The sequence below is a fragment of the Pseudophryne corroboree genome, chromosome 2 (assembly GCF_028390025.1).
Source record: "Pseudophryne corroboree isolate aPseCor3 chromosome 2, aPseCor3.hap2, whole genome shotgun sequence".
NCBI classification, from domain to species: domain Eukaryota; kingdom Metazoa; phylum Chordata; class Amphibia; order Anura; family Myobatrachidae; genus Pseudophryne; species Pseudophryne corroboree.
Genome location: NC_086445.1, coordinates 657,259,721 through 657,277,275, shown reverse-complemented (window position 1 = coordinate 657,277,275; position 17,555 = coordinate 657,259,721). Strand labels below are relative to the sequence as shown.

The 17,555-nt window shown below is 45.3% G+C and overlaps 1 protein-coding gene across 4 annotated transcripts in view; it reads left to right on the top strand.

Annotated features, from left to right (window-relative positions):
- AHCYL1 (adenosylhomocysteinase like 1) overlaps nucleotides 1-17,555 on the top strand; it is a 905,485-nt gene that overhangs the window by 377,488 nt on the left and 510,442 nt on the right. For all 4 annotated transcript variants that reach the window (XM_063955029.1, XM_063955028.1, XM_063955032.1 and 1 more), the window contains exons 6-7: nucleotides 615-709; nucleotides 838-944. In XM_063955029.1, the coding sequence (XP_063811099.1) occupies nucleotides 615-709; nucleotides 838-944 (202 nt within the window). The remainder of the gene's footprint in view (nucleotides 1-614; nucleotides 710-837; nucleotides 945-17,555) is intronic.

Genomic DNA, 17,555 nt, shown 5'->3' with positions numbered 1-17,555 from the left:
AAAATACGGAAAAATCTGATATCCAAAATACTTCTGGTCCCAATCATTTTGGATAAGGGATACTCAACCTGTAATAACAACTGCAAAATTCATGTATTCCACATCAAATTAAATCTGAGCACAAATGAAATTCGCCACTGAGTCTGCCTATCACAAAATTAAGGATGTCTCTGAAAGAAACATCTTTGTAGTGCAAGTGTTGGCTGTGGAATTTATAAATCACATTTTTATCTAAAGGGCTGGGAAATGGGTATTGGTGGTGGTTGGAGGCAGTAGGCAAGTGTTGCCTAGGATGCCAAGAAACCTTGCACCGGCCCTGTGTATAGCGCACGGACAGAAATGCTTCCTAAAAGATGCGGTTTCTGCTTACATGATCCATCTCTCTCCCATTCCTCCTCTTTTATGTGTATGAGAGAGCAATTCCACTATGTGCAAAAATCTGGATTTTAATGAAAATAAAATAGCACATTAGAAATAATGTTACATCCATTTGAAAACGGTGTGTTCTTTCATACCATTTATGGTGGTTTCTTTGAGGTTTTACATCTGTCTCCTATTTACTTGCTCATATGTTCATTCTAACAAATGTCTGTGTTCTATGCTCATTATCGTAGATGTTGCAGTCTTTGCTTGGAAAGGAGAGTCAGAAAATGATTTCTGGTGGTCTATAGATCGCTGTGTGAATGGAGATGGTTGGCAGCCAAATATGGTAAGTTCATCAGCTACTGTTTTCTTTTGATTGGTCAACCTGCTGCTTGTTAAAGCCTTCACTTTTTTTTTAGCACTCAACAAGTATGTTCCTCACCTTCTGGCTAGCTGCTGTTTTTTTCCCCTTAGATTCTGGATGATGGAGGAGATTTAACTCACTGGGTCTATAAGAAATATCCAAATGTTTACAAAAATATCCGTGGTATTGTGGAGGAGAGTGTGACTGGAGTGCACAGGTGAGTTACATTTTGTAATTTAAGTATACATTATAGCTTTAATTGAGAATGCTATACAGTTTACAAGCAACAGAGTAAGGGCCAAGTTATACCAGCAATAGTTCACTATGATAGGTCCTGTAAAAAAGCATGTTAGAAAAGTCATCTGATTTGTGCAATTATATGACATAGTGTTTGATGGTATACCAATGGTTAAAAGTTTTAGAACACCTCATATTTTTCCTGTATTTAAATCTACTGAATGGTAAAATGGTCCAAAGTAAATGCTAAACTGCTAGATGTTAAAGAAAACAAAACTGAATAATACATTTCAGAGCTATAAAAAAAGGCAATTTTCATGAATGTAATAAGTTAAGAACTTTAAAGCGATTCTTCAGCAATGACATCCCCTATTTTGGCCAGGAGGACTGTCAGTGGACTACTGAAGACTGCAATAAGGTATTATAGGCTGATCATCACGCAGCGTTTTTGTACGCTGTCGAAATAGATGGAAGGATGGTTCCTTAATGTGTTGGGTGTTTTGCTGTATATGTAAGCCCAAATTGTAAAATGGTAATGCATTTAATAACAAAACGCCCCATGTTTATCTATTAAAAGAATTGCTTTTTTAAACTTTTGGACTAAGCTGCAGTTTTTCTAAGCTGACACTTTTAGTAAATAAACCCCTGTGACATTAATTGTCAGACATGGAGTAAGAAGCAAAAAAGCCATTTGTTTCCCCCAGCACCCTGAATCATAATCGTAACCAGATATAAATTCCACATGATAACAGAATTCAGAGATCTTCGTTACACATATTTGCGCAAATGTGTGAATAAGCCCCAAAGCTTTGGGGCTTATTCACACATTTGCGCAAATATGTGTAATGAAGATCTCTGAATTATGTTATCATGTGGAATTTATATCTGGTTACGGTTATGATTCAGGGTGCTGGGGGAAACAAATGGCTTTTTTTCTTGCTTAGAAATACCCCTCCCTTTCGAGCACCTGAATGATATCACTAAGCTAATTGAGCATCTACCAATATATATGGAGTAAGAAGCATCTGGGCCACTTTTGCTTTGTCCCAAGTCGGTAACTTGCTTGACTTGTTCCCCGAACCACAGTGTTTTGCTGCGCCATGCAATAATCTCTGGTCTCTGCAGTATGCAGTTAGAAAGACGACAGTGACAATGTTGACATTCATATTGTCGACACCAGCAGGACGACATTCGTGATATTGATATGGTTAAAATGTTGACATAATACATTTTGACATCTATGGAATGTCGACATTGTCAAAATGTCAACAGTTGCATTGGATTTAGGATTGCAGTTATGAAAAGAAAAATGACAATGTTGACATTACAATGATTTCGACACACTACATCAGTGTGGAAATGCTGACTGTTGACATTGTGAATATGTTGACGTGCTATTAGAATGTCTGGGGCAAAAATCTGTGTGTCCCTCATGTAACACTAACTTTACACCTTCCTCACAGAGATCTTTACTGTGTACCCAGTGTGCTCTGCCTTCACAGGCCAGTGCTATGCAAGAACCTGAGTGGTTAGAATGATTTAAAACAATGATTGCTAATATTAATACTGAGTTGGCTATGGCTAAGCAGGAAAGACCCTAAAACAGTCTATGGATGATTTCCTAGTTAAGGCTGTATACCACAGACAGGCTTCTAAGCCCCCTCTGGTGATCTCTCATAAACGTACGCTTCCACAGGAACTCCAGTCTGACTCTGAGACTGACTTGCTGGAGTTGGATGAGGCAGAGCTGGAGGTGGACGAGGATAATTCCCTGCCCCCAGCAGTTGAGGCCCTAATTTATGCCATTAGGGAGGTCCTCAACATACAAGATAAGGAGGCAGAACCAGAGGAGGAATTGTATTTTAATGTAAAGCCAAAATCCTCTGTCACCTTTCCTGTCTCAAAGGTGCTAAACTCCTTGTCTAAGGAAGCGTGGTTAAACCCTGACAAGAAACTCATTATCCAGAAACGGTTATTGAGTTCCTTTGCCTTTCCTGCAGAGGACAGAAAAATTTGGGAAAATCCTCAGTCAGTGGATACTTCAGTACAATTGTACTGCCTGTAACTGGGGATATCTCCCTCAAAGACCCAGCTGACCGTAAAATTGAGACTACACTCAAATCAATTTATTCTGCAGTGGGTGTAGCTCAACGGGCCACTATTGCTTGTGGCTGAATTTCTAGGGCCATGTTAAAATAGTCTGAAAATATAGTAAGTGGGTAAGACTCCCTGATACAGGAGGAGATCATTACCCTATTGCACCACATACAGGATGAGTGAAGCCGTTAAGGAATTATGCCTCATCAATGGCCATACTACGGCTATGGCAGTCTCAGCCCGCAGGGCTCTATGGCTGCGACAATGGTCCAAAAAAGTCTTAGGAAACCTTCCTTTTACAGGGTATGCCCTGTTTGGAGAGGAGCTGAACAAGTGGATCTCCCAGGCAACGGCGGGTAAGTCTACCTGTCTGCCGTCTGCTGCACCTCCTGCTAGACGTCCCTCTCCTGGGCCCTCTTTGCAGTCCTTTGGTGCGGCATGATTCAGAGGCAGGGCCAGACGGTGCCCCCAATGCTGCTAGAGGATCTCGTTGTAAGTCAGCAGCTGCTGGATCTCTGGATCAGTCCTCCGGATCCTCATCCACGAAGTACTCCGCGTGACGGTTGGCCCCAGCAGCAAGGCGACTTCCAGGTAGGTTTTGACTTCAACACTTTGCCCAGGTCTGGGCACTGTCCTGCTGGGATCCTTGGGAGAGGGACCTCATATCCCAAGGATACCGGTTGGAATTTCAAGCACTACCTCCTCTCAGATTCTTCAAGTCAAACTTGCCAGCTTTACCCGTAGCAAGGGTTACCTTGCAAGACGCCATTCAAAAACTACTGCAAACAGAGGTTGTGGATACAGTACCTGCTACATCACAGAAACAGGGGTTTTACTCCAGTCTGTCTGTTATTCCAAAACCGGGCGGTTCGGTTCCACCCATCCCATCTTGAATTTCAAATCTCTGAACCCATACCTATGTGTGTTCAAATTCAAGATGGAATCACTGCGTGCGGTGGTTCACGGTTTGGAGGAGGGGGAATTCCACATATCTCTGGATGTCAAGGATGTTTACTGTACCTGCATATTCCCATTTAGCCTCCCCATCAGGCTTACTTTCGGTTCGCTCTCCTGGACAACCACTTCCAGTTTCAGGCATTACCTTTCGGTCTTTGCAGAGCTCCGAGGGTATTCACGAAAGTCATGGCGGAGATGATGCTCCAATTGCATAGGGGAGTCAACATCGTTCCCTACTTGGACAATCTCCTAATAAAGGCGATGTCCAGAGAATGTCTGCTGCACAGCATTGACCTAATGACTCGCCTGTTTACGGATCATCGGTGGATCCCAAATTTCCGGAAATCTCACATGAAGCCATCACAAAGACTTCAGTTCCTGGGAATGATACTGGCTTGACTATCCAGGCTATGGTTCGCTTGGTGCTCAGACCCCACAAGATTTCGATTCATCTTTGAATTTGCCTACTGAGCAAGATGGTGGCCTCATACGAGGCCATCCAGTACGGCAGGTTTCATGCCCTTCCATTCCTTCTGGATCTGCTGGACAAATGGTCTGGGTCTCACCTACACATGCACCAGATGGTAACTCTGTCATCAAAAGCACGGATTTCTCCAGCAGGGTCCACAGGTTATCCACAGGATAACAATGGGATATGACGGAGCGACCACGGATTGGCACCCATCAGTCAAAGCTTCCGGCCTCCCAGCATGCAATGGGCCCGTCCATATATCCCCGCCCCCTGGCTCAGGCAAATCAGTTTTTTGTTTGGTGCGCCAGGAGCCGGACCATGGTCAGAGGGCTGCTGGTTTTAGAAGCAGCCCTAATCTTTATTATGTTATTTTTATAGTCTTACTAGTTTTTTTTGAGTGATCTTTCTAAACAGTGTCTTATACGCTTAGAAAGAGTCGCTCTGGCAACTCTCCACCGGGTCGCGACAACGCTTGCCCACGAGTACAGTGCTGTTCAGCGGGCGTCTGTGTTGGATATACTAGCAGGTCCAGCAGACGTTACCAGGCTGTGGACGAAGCACGGGGAGAAGGTAAGGCATCAGTACTGCTTAGTAGATGGAATACGGACACACCCGCACTTTATTGGGAGGTGACTACCAAACAGTCGCTGACGCGGCTGCCACTATGGGTGCACCAGCGCTAGGCCTTAGGGATTATAGACACCAGGAATAACGTGAGGCCGTGATCCCTAGGGTTGATGTCAGCAGGGGGAGTCGGACGCTCTCCTGGTCGCCCCTCCCCCCGGTTCATGACCAGTTTCCGCCGAGTCTCCCGCCATGAACTGTTTCCTCGCTTACGTCCCAGACGCTACCACGAGGGGACCCGGTCGCAGCATAGGCGGCTGTGTGACCGGTGCGTCTGTGTTTACTGAGCCGCTACCATGAGTGGACCCGGTTGCAGCATAGCCGGCTGTGTGACCGGTGCATCTGCGTTCATTGAGCGCTACCACGAAGGGACCCGGTCGCAGCATAGGCGGCTGTGTGACCGGTGCGTCTGTTCACGGAGCGGCAGTGTACACTAGTAGCGTCTGGATCCACTCAGCGTTCGCTAACGTATTGATCGATCCTGGAAGCGAAGTGAGTCTCCCTGAATCCCACTGTACTGAGTACGGGTTATACAGCACTAAATCTCTATCTACTGTTTTGTGTACAAATAGTTAGATAAGTGCCTATTGCATATGAGTCTGTATACCATTACTGTGTTTTCTGTCGCATTGCGTCTGAATACGTTAGATACAGTATGTTAAACATGATTCAGTGAACGTGTTCTCCTACATTCTTAAAGTATTATTGTAGTTGATGATGTACTCATATTGCTTATTATACTAATGTATAAACATGTAACTGACTGCTAGTATGATGCTGACTTTACTATATGTTTGTCAGTTTGTTTTGCAGATCCTTAATGCTGATGCATGAGTAGGGTCGGATGGATATAATTTAAAAGAAAAAAGGTTAAAGTGATAGTCACAAAATTGTGTAGTACACTTGGGAAGTGCTGATTATTTATCATGTATTAAAGCGGCAATGGTGAGGACACTTATACCATGTTTGAAGCTGTATTATCCTCTTATGATCTGGTTCAGGATGGCTTGTATGCATAATGTTTTAGCTCAGCAAGGATACAAGGCGGATACAGGTACGAGTGTATCCACCTGGGGCTATCTTTGTACAAGCTTTATCCTTTAATTTAAATGGATAATCCCCCCAAATCCTGTACCAGGGAAAGGGTTACACTATTAGTCCTTACATACAGCAGCAACTTCTCCGAACCAGTGGTAAGTAAACCTTCACTCTCACAGGCTACACATTGTTTAGATTCATCAGAAGATGAAAGCCCAATTTATTCTACTTCATCATATGAAAAAGAGGTAGGTCTCAGCTCTTGAATATAGTGGAGTTAATTAAAGCAGTGAAGCCATCTTATCCAAATTACCTGTGTTTAAACATCCCAAAACTTGAGTTTCCAGGGTCAGATCAGCTTATAGAACTCATGGAAGAGGTTTGGGCTACGCCCAGTAAGAAGTTAGAATTCCTAAGAAATGGAATTCCAATGATCTGCTTCCAGCTGCGGATTGCTTAAAAAAGGGGAGATGGCTCCTAAAGTAGATACAAATAATCTACATTGGCTTTGCTTTAAATTTTTCTTGGCTAGGGCTGTCATGAAAGCCAAGCCTTGGCTTCGGCTTGAATGGCAAAGGCAGTGGTTGCCTGGGCTGATGCAATGGAAGGAGATTTTTCGGTACAGTAAGAATCTCATATGGCTCATATAAAAAACTGCAATGTTCTTGGAAGCATTGGATATGTGCAAAATATTTACTCCAGGGCATCAGCCCTAACTAAGCCTGCTCGTAGAGCAGTTTAGCTTGGTACGTGGAAGCTCGACAGCCACACAACACTGGATATGCCCAATCTCACCAGATCTTGGAAGCTATGCAGTGTGGGGCCTGGTGAGTACTTGGATGGGAAACATCTGCGAATACCAGGTGCTGTAGGTGGAATCATTGTCTTTCTATTTCGTCCTAGAGGATGTTGGGCACTCTCAAAAGACCATGGGGTATAGACGGGATCCGCAGGAGACATGGGCACTTTAAGACTTTCAAAGGGGCGTGACCTGGCTCCTCCCTCTATATCCCTCCCCAGACTCAGTTTTAGAAATGTGCCCGGACGAGACACAGGGCACTCGGGGGAGCTCTTAGAGTTTCTCTGAAAAGACTTAATGTTAGGTTTTTATTTTGGGGAGATCTGCTGGCTACAGACTCCCTGCTTCGTGGGAAAGAGGGGAGAGCAGTCTAGACCCACTTCTAATGAGTTTCAGGGCTCTGCTGCTGCTGACAGGATGTCTTCAGCTCCTGAGGGGAGATGCTCCCTCCCACAGCTTGCCGTCCCCCCTCTTCAGCCAAAAGTCAGTAGACAGGTGAGTATTGAGGAAAAGACATCTTCTTCAAAAAGACGGCATATAAGAGGTACCGCACAGAGGCTTGCTCAGTGCGCGCCAGGCTCCCGTTCAGGTCACACACCGCTGGGTGCAGGGCGCTGGGGGGGGGGCGCTGCCCTGGGGAGCTGTCCTGGGGAGCTTGTTACCTCTATAAACTGGCTGGCAATGATATTCAGTGCCCAGGCACTGTCCGCAATACCCCCGCCAGGATAAATATATAAAATTAAGTGGGACAAAGCGCGCCAAGTTGGGGACGGGGCTTCTTCCTCACTGCTCACTGGCGCCATTTTCCTCCTCCTCAGTGAAGTCGCTGGTCCTTCCTCACCCGCAGCAAGTACCAGGGAGCTCAAAACAGAAGGGTGGGGGGGGGGGGATATTTGATTATTATAAGTAAAGCGCAGCAGCTCTGGGACATTTATTAGTGTGGTCAGACCTGCTTATTTGGCGCTGGGGTTTGAGCTGGCTATTTCCCTTTGTGTTCCCTCACAGACTTGGTGTGTGTGCTGTCTCTGGGTAGTCGACATGTCTGATCCTCAACCTGAAATCTCTCAATTTCTTCCTGGTGAAATTCAAATTCAAGATGGAGTCTCTCAGAGCGGTGATCTCCAGTCTGGAGGAGGGGGAATTCATGGTCTCATTAGACATCAAGGACGCCTACCTTCATGTCACCATTTATCCTCCTCATCAAAGTTTCCTGAGGTTTGCTATCCAGGATACGCACTACCAGTTTCAGACGTTGCTGTTTGGTCTATCCACGGCTCCGAGGATTTTCACCAAAGTAATAGTAGAAATGATGGTTCTCCTGCGCAAGCAAGGAGTTACAGTTATCCCGTACTTGGACGATCTCCTGATAAAGGCGAGGTCCAAGGACAAATTGTTGCAGGACATTGCACTGTCCCTGTCAGTTCTACAACAGCACGGCTGGCTCCTGAACCTGCCGAAATCACAGTTAATCCCGACAACCCGGTTGGCATGATACTGGACACGGTCCAACAGAGAGTGTTCCTCCCCATGGAGAAAGCTCGGGAAATTCAGAGTCTGGTAAGACTCTTGCTAAAACCAAAAACGGTCTCCATTCATCAATGCATTCAATTGCTGGGAAAAATGGTGGCGGCATACAAGGCCCTCCAGTTTGGGAGGTTCCATGCCAGAGTGTTCCAGTGGGACCTGTTGGACAAATGGTCCGGATCCCACCTTCATATGCACCAGAGGATAATTCTATCTCCCAACACCAGAGTCTCACTTCTGTGGTCGCTCCACAGCTCTCACCTCCTTGCGGGACGCCGGTTCGGGATCCAAGTCTGGATCCTGGTAACCACGGATGCAAGTCTCCGAGGTTGGGGGGCAGTCACTCTAGGGGTGAGCTTCCAAGGAAGATGGTCAAGTCCGGAAACGCATCTTCACATAAATGTTCTGGAACTGAGAGCCATTTACAACGGCCTCCTACAAGCGGAACATCTTCTTCGGAAACCTGCCGGTTCTGATCCAATCAGACAATGTCACGGCAGTGGCTTACATCAACCGCCAAGGCGGCATGAGAACCAGAGCAGCAATGGCAGAAGCCACGAAATTTCTTTGTTGAGCGGAAAAACATACAAGCGCTCTGTCGGCAATATTCATTCTGGGAGTGGACAACTGGGAAGCAGACTTCCTCAGCAGACACGACCTTCATCCAGGAGAGTGGAGCCTTCATCAGGAGGTCTTCACACTGATAACAGTTCGATGGGGGGTTCCCCATATAGACATGATGGCGTCTCGCCTCAACAGAAAACTTCTGAGGTATTGTTCCAGGTCCAGGGACCCTCAGGCGGAGGCAGTGGATGCGCTGACAACACCCTGGGTGTTTCCGTCGGTGTACATTTTCCCTCCAATTCCTCTCATCCCAAAGGTGTTGAGACTTCTAAAAAGAACAAACATTCCAGCTCTCCTTGTAGCCCCAGATTGGCCAAGGAGAACGTGGTACCTGGATCTTCAGACGTTACTAGTCGACGATCCCTGGCCTCTTCCTCTTCGCGAGGACCTGCTGCGACAGGGGCCGTTCGTCCACCAAGACTTACAGCGGCTACGTTTGACGGCATGGCGGTTGAACGCCAGATTTTAGCCCGGAAGGGTATTCCCAGTGAACTCATACCTACTCTTATTCTTGCCAGGAAGGCTGTGACGTCAAAGCACTATCACCGTATTTGGAGGAAACATATTTCCTGGTGCGAGTCCAAGAGAGCTCCAGTGGAGAAATTTGACCTTGGACATTTTCTCCATCTTCTACAGAATGGAGTGGATGCGGGCCTTAAATTAGGCTCCATTAAAGTGCAGATTTCTGCCTTGTCCATTTTCTTTCAGAAACAATTGGCCTCACTTCCTGAAGTGCAGACCTTTGTGAAAGGGGTGTTGCACATCCAACCTCCTTTTGTGCCCCCTGTGGCTCCTTGGGACCTTAACGTTGTATTATCGTTCCTTCAGTCACATTGGTTTGAACCTTTGCGTAAAGTGGAGTTAAAATTCCTCACTTGGAAAGTTGTCATTTTATTGGCGATGGCATCCGCAAGGCGGGTGTCGGAGTTGGCGTCCTTGTCTCACATGAGCCCTTACTTAATTTTCCATGAAGATAGAGCAGAGTTGCGAACTCGGCAACAATTTCTGCCAAAGGCAGTTTCCTCTTTTCATATCAACCAACCTATTGTGGTGCCAGTGGATACTGGCGCTTTGGCTGAGAATAAGTCTCTTGATGTGGTCAGAGCTTTAAAGATTATGTAGCCAGGACGGCTCCATTGAGGAAAACAGTCTCTGTTTATTTTGTATGCTCCCAATAAGATTGGGGTTCCTGCTTCCAATCAGACCATTGCCCACTGGATATGTCAGACGATTCAGCAGGCTCATTCAACGGCAGGCTTGCTGTTGCCGAAATCGGTGAAGGCCCATTCCACTAGGAAGGTGGGTTCGTCCTGGGGTGTCTCGGCATTGCAACTTTGCCGAGCTGCTACTTGGTCGGGGTCGAACACGTTTGCTAAATTCTACAAGTATGATACCTTGGCCGATGAAGACCTTAAATTTGGTCAATTGGTGCTGCAGAGTCGTCCGCACTCTCCCGCCCGCTATTGAGCTTTGGTATAAACCCCATGATCTTTTGAGAGTGCCCAACATCCTCTAGGACGAAATGGAAAATAGGATTTTAAGTACCTACTGGTAAATCCTTTTCTATGAGTCCGTAGAGGATGTTGGGCGCCCGTCCCAGGGCATACTGTATCTGCAGTTTAGTTCTGGTTACACACAGGTTGTGTTTTTGTTTTTTTCTTCAGCTTGTTGCTGAGGTTTTGTCCATGTCCGTTGACATGTGTTCAGTTATCTGCCATGTTATACGGTATGCTTATGGCGTGAGCTAGTGTTGGCTCACCTTGTTTGTTAAGTCCTTTCCTCGTAATGTCCGTCTCACCGGGCACAGTTACAAACTGAGTCTGGGGAGGGATATAGAGGGAGGAGCCAGGTCACGCCCCTTTGGAAGTCTTAAAGTGCCCATGTCTCCTGCGAATCCCGTCTATACCCCATGGTCTTTTGAGAGTGCCCAACATCCTCTATGGACTCATAGAAAAGGATTTACCGGTAGGTATTTAAAATCCTATTTTTTCTGAAGAATTCTTTTTGGTAAGAATTGATAGATATTCTGGAGTCAGAAGCAGACTCCAAGGAGGTCAGGTTCCTTCTACATACAGTTCAAGCCTAAAAGATCTCCATTGTGGCTCTTTTGTGGTATCTAACAGGTCGTGTTGGTCTTACACTATCAATGAAAACCTGTCATAGGTTTGAATCCCACGTCGGTGTCATTGGAGACTAGGAAAACATTGGGATACCAGAATATCTACAGTGTTGAGCCAGGTTAGTACTCAGATGGAAGACCATCTGGGAATACCAGGTGCTGTAGGAAAATGAAACCATCAGCTGATGGTGTGAGCGCCGCCTGGGAAACCCCAGGTTGGGGGGCCGACTTCCTCAGGTCACACAGATCTGGCACGGTATCTGTAGTTATGCTTTCACCTTCAAAACAGCCTGTATCGGTTGTAGATGAAGGCCTGGTTTTGCAGCAAGCAGGTCAGAAATTTGCTTCGGTCAGGAATAGTCATTCCAGTTCCTCTGGCAAACAAGGACAAGGTTTTACTTCAACCTGGTTTTAGTCGGAAGCCAAATGGGTCATTTCGGCCCATGCTCAATCCTAAAATGCTGAACAAATACATTTGGAAACGTGGAATCATTTCGTTCCTTATATGTGGCATGGAGCCAGGCTTTTATGGTGTCCCTGGATATACAGGATGCTTACCTACATGTTCCTATACCACTGTCCATCAGTGTTATCCAAGGTTTGCTATCCTCCAAACAGCATTTTCAGTTCTAGGCCTTACTCTTTGGGTTAGCCACAGTCCCCAGAGTACCAGGAATATGGGAGTAATAATCTCCGCCAGCAGGGGTTAAGGTTTTTCCCATAACTAGACCATCTTTTTCCTGGCACAGTCACAGATATTGTGCTTTGTCATCGGCAACAGCAGTAACGTGTTTGCAGGGGCAAGTGACTCCTAACTTGGGGAAAAACGTCTCCAGTTTCGCCACATCGGATGACTCACTTGGGGGCTGGATCAGGTCTGCAGAGAGTAATTTTTTACCTCACAACAAGATATCCAGGGGTCACTATAGGATTCAGGACTCGCCATACAGTCAAACGGTATACATTCACGCAGTATCGGATTCTTACCAAGTAGAATCTACAGTCACACCACACTGGATATGCCCAGATTTCATCTGATCATGGAAGATCAGCAGTGTGGGCCTGGGGTACCTGGAAGGACCAGCTGGGAATACAAGGTGTTGTAAGTTTTAATGGATTTCATCAGACAATAAAGACGGACTATGGTACTTACGAGAAAAGTAAGAAGGTCGTTAGCCTGGTGGCAACAACATCCCAGCTGGACAAAGGGAAATCCTTTTGATATCAGATTGGGAAGATTCTGACACTAGGAAGATTGTTTTCCCAAATAGCTGTCTACCGATAAAGGTTGAAAACCAGGGTAGGCACGGGACAGTCTTCAGTGAAAACCAGTCCAGTTCCGCTCGGACAATGCGACGGCCACAGTGTACCTCAACATCAGGGAGGAACTCTCAGCCGAAAAGTGATGAAGTTAAGTCGCATACCTAAGTGGGCAGACTTCATCATCCAATCTTGTCCGCCGTTCTGATTCCGGGAATTTTAAACGGGGAAACGGACTTTCTCAAGTTGACACACCATTCAGGGAAGTGAATGGGCTCTACATCCAGAGATCTTCCGGACTCTAGGTGCTTGCTAGAGATATATTTCATAGCGTCTTGGTTGAACAACAAAATGCTCACATACGGGTAAAGAACAAAGGATCCCAGGGCGATCGTTGTGGATGCCTTATCGGTGAGATAGGACTGATAATGTCAATTATTATCTTAAAACATAAAGCTATACACTATTACCGTGGAGCCGCTATGGCCGCTAGACTTATTACACACACTACGGACTAAGTACGCTATTTGCGTACTGAGTACCGTATGGGTACGCACTTAGCGTAGCAGACGCTAAGCCGTGGGCGCGACGCACGAGTGGCACGTACGCTCACGGATTCGCGCTTCGTACCAAGCACGCTATTGGCGTACTGAGTACCGTATTGATACGCTAATAGCGTAAGAGACGCTGTGCCGTGGGCGTGAGACACGGACGCTCACAGAATGATATACAGTAAACCTTGTTAATAAAACAATGTAAGGATATGCTTATACTCTAAACCTTAGTAGTCAAATATTGTAACGATGTAACGCCTAAAAACCTTAACAATGCTTATGCTGTTATAGCGATTGAGACGCTAAGAAAGCCCTTTGCAGAAAAGTGAAAACACCACACCGATTTGTATAAACCACTGGGCTCTAACCCCTGCAGCGGATTATTCAGAGAAAAAGGGTAAACGGATACAAGTTATACACTACAAGCTAACAAGGAAATCTAACAGAATAACAGAAAATAATGATGATAATGGCTACAGAGAATATACATATGTGGGGAATCGTTCGCAAGCGCGACCTGGATCCAGTCCTCAGCTATTCAGGTAGAAAGCCTTCAGAGTCTGAGTCCGGCCAGGCAACAGTGGTCTTTATATACACAAAATACATTCACAATACAATGGTCCCTGTAATCTCATTGTTCATTGGACACAGGAATGTGTCTCTACATTACAGGAAAGGTCATAGGTGGATTTGAACAGGTGGGCTGTGTCTTTCCCCAACTGCTCTTGTGGGTGGTATCAGGATTCCCGCCGCATGTGTAATTTACAGCAAATACAGTTAATGTTCATAATCTACTTCTGTACATAACTATACGCAGGAGCGAGCGATCCTTTCCTAACTACCACCGGAATGTTACCCTTAAAATACCCTACAGCTGGATACTAGACACCACCTTTCATCCTTTATCTGACCCTTCCTATCATGCAAAGAGGAATCCCTCTGTCCAGGAACTGTTTAAACTAACATTACTCGCTGACATGGTCTAGGGGAACAATATCTACAAAATGCACTATTTGGGTTAAATATGCTACGTTCGAGTCGCACGCTACACGCTCACAAACTCCGCCGTAAATACACATATCATGCGCACGAGTCGCTGGAGCGTCTCTTACGCAACTTGCGGGTATGTGTACGCACGGGGGACCAGGTGCACGAGCAGCGTGCATGTGCATGAGGGGTTAGTACAAGGGATATGTATCATGATATTTTTCGACTTTGACAGTCCACCCTTTGGCAGTCAACAATAACTGCCACTATCTAAACAATTAAGCAGAAAAATATACAATACAATGAAATATCTATAAATGATTGGGTGGAGGGAGGAGAGGAGAAGGTGGGAAATGTATGACCTAGTGGGATAGTAAAAAGCATGTATGTATGAAATTCATGTCTGAGGGGCATGTATCACCGTGCCGTACATGTTCTAAATAAGCTTCGAGGTATTGCGAAGTATACATTAAATCCTTCTTATCCCGTATTAAGGGTCTGTAAGTGGGCCAACAAACACTACCGAGCTCTTTTCGGCTTCTTGTTCCAACAAATGGGGTGCACATTAGTTGATGATACATGGAGGGGGAGAAACATGTGAGAGCTAATATATGTACCTATATCACCTGTCGACTATGTGTGCCACTACCTGAAGGTTGTAGAGATGAAGATAAGAAACATGTGTCACAAATGCATTCATATGATAATGTTTGCAGTTGTCCTTGGGTGTCTGTTGAAGTCTTGTCCGGATAGGTGTATCCTTGCTGTGGTTGATAATCAAAGTCTTTCAAGTGTCCATAAAAAGTCTTTTAAAAGTCTCTAAAGTGTCTCTTAAAGTCTGTGGAAATGTCCATCAAAAGTCTGTAGAAATGTTCATCAAAATCTTCTTCCGAGTGGATGTCTTTTTACCTTGGAGAAAAACAAAGGAGAAACGGGTGAAAGAAACGGACCGTGGAATCACGTCTTATCACAACATTGTCTCAATTGATGGGTCATAAATTAAACCAGTTGTTGTAACAATGCCCTCGCTCCTCAAACTCATCACTTTGGTACTGCGCTTGCACTGCATTAAAATCCAAACACATCTAAATATCATACCAATCATTATGACAACTCCCAGGATACACAAGAGAAACTTTCCTACATTCACGATAACATTTTGAGCCCATTCTCCTAAACCTGAGAACCAATTTCGTGGGTTCAACCATGAAACCCAGCCGGTCAGTTCATTACTAACAGCAGTAAGGGTAAGGTTGTGTCTCCTTCGGAACTCCCACTTCAATTGCAAGATATCGTCCATCTTTTGATCTATGACCTCGGTTGGGTCATCGGTGCTGTTTGTAATATACGTACAGCACTTCACACCATACTGAGTTGCTAGGGTAACACAATGCCCGCCTGTCACCGCTGTGATGTCATTGAGAACCATCCTGTGCTGGATCAGTTCCGTTTTGTAAGCTTGCAACTCCCTCCCAGTATACCTGAAGGTGTCATCATACATCTCGGCGATATTGTCTATCAGGTACGCTAGCGCATTAATATACCTAAAATTTATAATTCCTCTGGCGGTACGGGTGATATCTATCGCGAGTAGGAATTGAATCCCGGTGGATTCGTGGATCAAATCAGAGGCTGCGTGCTCTGTCCTATCTATAAGGTGTCTCTTAACGATGTGTTCGTAGTGAGTGTGAGTGTAAGGAGCTTGAGCATTGCGGTCAACGTCTTTCATGTTATCATGGGTAATGGTCATTACATCTGGCAACACTCTTCCAATGTAACACAATCCCTTTGAGTTTGGGGCAAGTCACTTATACGCCTTCCTCCCACATATGAAATATGCATCATCGGGGAGGACATATGGGAAAGAATATGACATCACCATATTGCAAACCTTCCAGGTGAAAAATCCTATCCCTAACTCTCTCATCTGTTCAGTACACGTATGAGGCTGTATGATATGCGCACAGTATCCTGGTGATACTTCTCCAACCCGCATGGTCCTACTTCCTAGAGTATACCTATACCGAAAATATCTCCCACCGTCGGCTATTTGGCGTATAAGTTCAGTGTCTACGGGCATTCTATCGGCTCTGTGTGAAAATGCCATGGTTTGGTTATTCCATGTCACTTCCCAATTTCCCGGCTTTCGGGGATTGGAAATGTTGAAACATATTAAGGACCTATCCACATGATATTGGTGGAGCTTCAAACTAGGAGGCCTAGAAATATTAAATTTCTTGTCTACCGGTCTCCCACCCCTTAATTCAAGTACCTCATCTAGTGTTAAAGGGTATGGTACTAGTCCTGACTTGCTCTGACCTTGAGGTACTTGTGAGCACACCCAGCATTCTGTTGGTTTAAAACCTTCCCCACTAATGAGTGATAGTCACTCAATGGATGACAGTCCATGTTGATATTAAGGCTGGACTGACATCTCTGGATGCACCCGTCCTCAACTATGTTTTCACAATTCCTACAGATACAATTCTCCTCCGCTAACAATCCTTCACAATGTCTCCTAGTGTCATGACTACCAGATCGTTTTCTGATACTCGCCTTTGCTCGGTGACTGTGTTGCTCTTGGAATTCCACTAATCCGTCCTTGTCATCAGAACCCATTCCAGATCCTTTCTCGACCTCTCTGGTACTCTCACCGAAATAGACTGCTCTGGTCAACAACAGGCTCAACAGGAAAACCCGGAACGCAGTCTCTTGGGGCAAGTCCATCTTACAGGAGGAGAAAGAAAGGGTGGTAATGGGAGGTAAAAAAGTAATAGAAGGGAAAGAAAACTGGTACGATAACCACCTCTAGTCTTGTTGTTCTTCTTGCTCAGATGCCATCTCAACAGTGCTGCCTCTCAGTCTTCCCGAAACGGACACTCCAGTGATACGATATTCTTTCCGAATCAGCGACTTTTCTATAGGTAACATAAATCTTGCATTACTATTTGTTTAACTGTTGTGTGACATACCATCCGTAGAACATGAAAAAACAAAGAGAGAGAGAATAATAGAAAAAAATTGTCAGATTTCCGTTCACCATCAGGCTGTCACACCAACATGTCTATCGGTATCTCTGCACAGTCTTCCCCCACCAGCATTTCCACTCTCCACCCTCTGTGCATGGCCAGGCACAATGATGCTGGTAAGATATACTGGGGTTGGGCAGACCTCTGAAAAGACCAAGTAGACATGTGACGTTTGAGCTATAGTTCTGCTGGTGAACGTCAGAGATGAAAAAAACAGAAACTTTTAAAGACAAATTACAGAGTTTACCTGGCCGTCCCTGTATCTACAAAATGTGATCTACCAACTATACTTCACTGACTGCAGACTACAGGTGCGGCCCACAATTTTTCCTATATGATCCCTGATTACAATTACGTGTGTCATAACTTTGCTCGTTTTCTGGTCTAGGGGGTCGATATACCTTATGTGGGTCTCTAAAATTACAGTTCCGTGCGTAATGTCCTTCCCTCTGGCAGTTATAACATAACATTTTACCACATACGACTTACCATCAGGGGTCTGGGGTT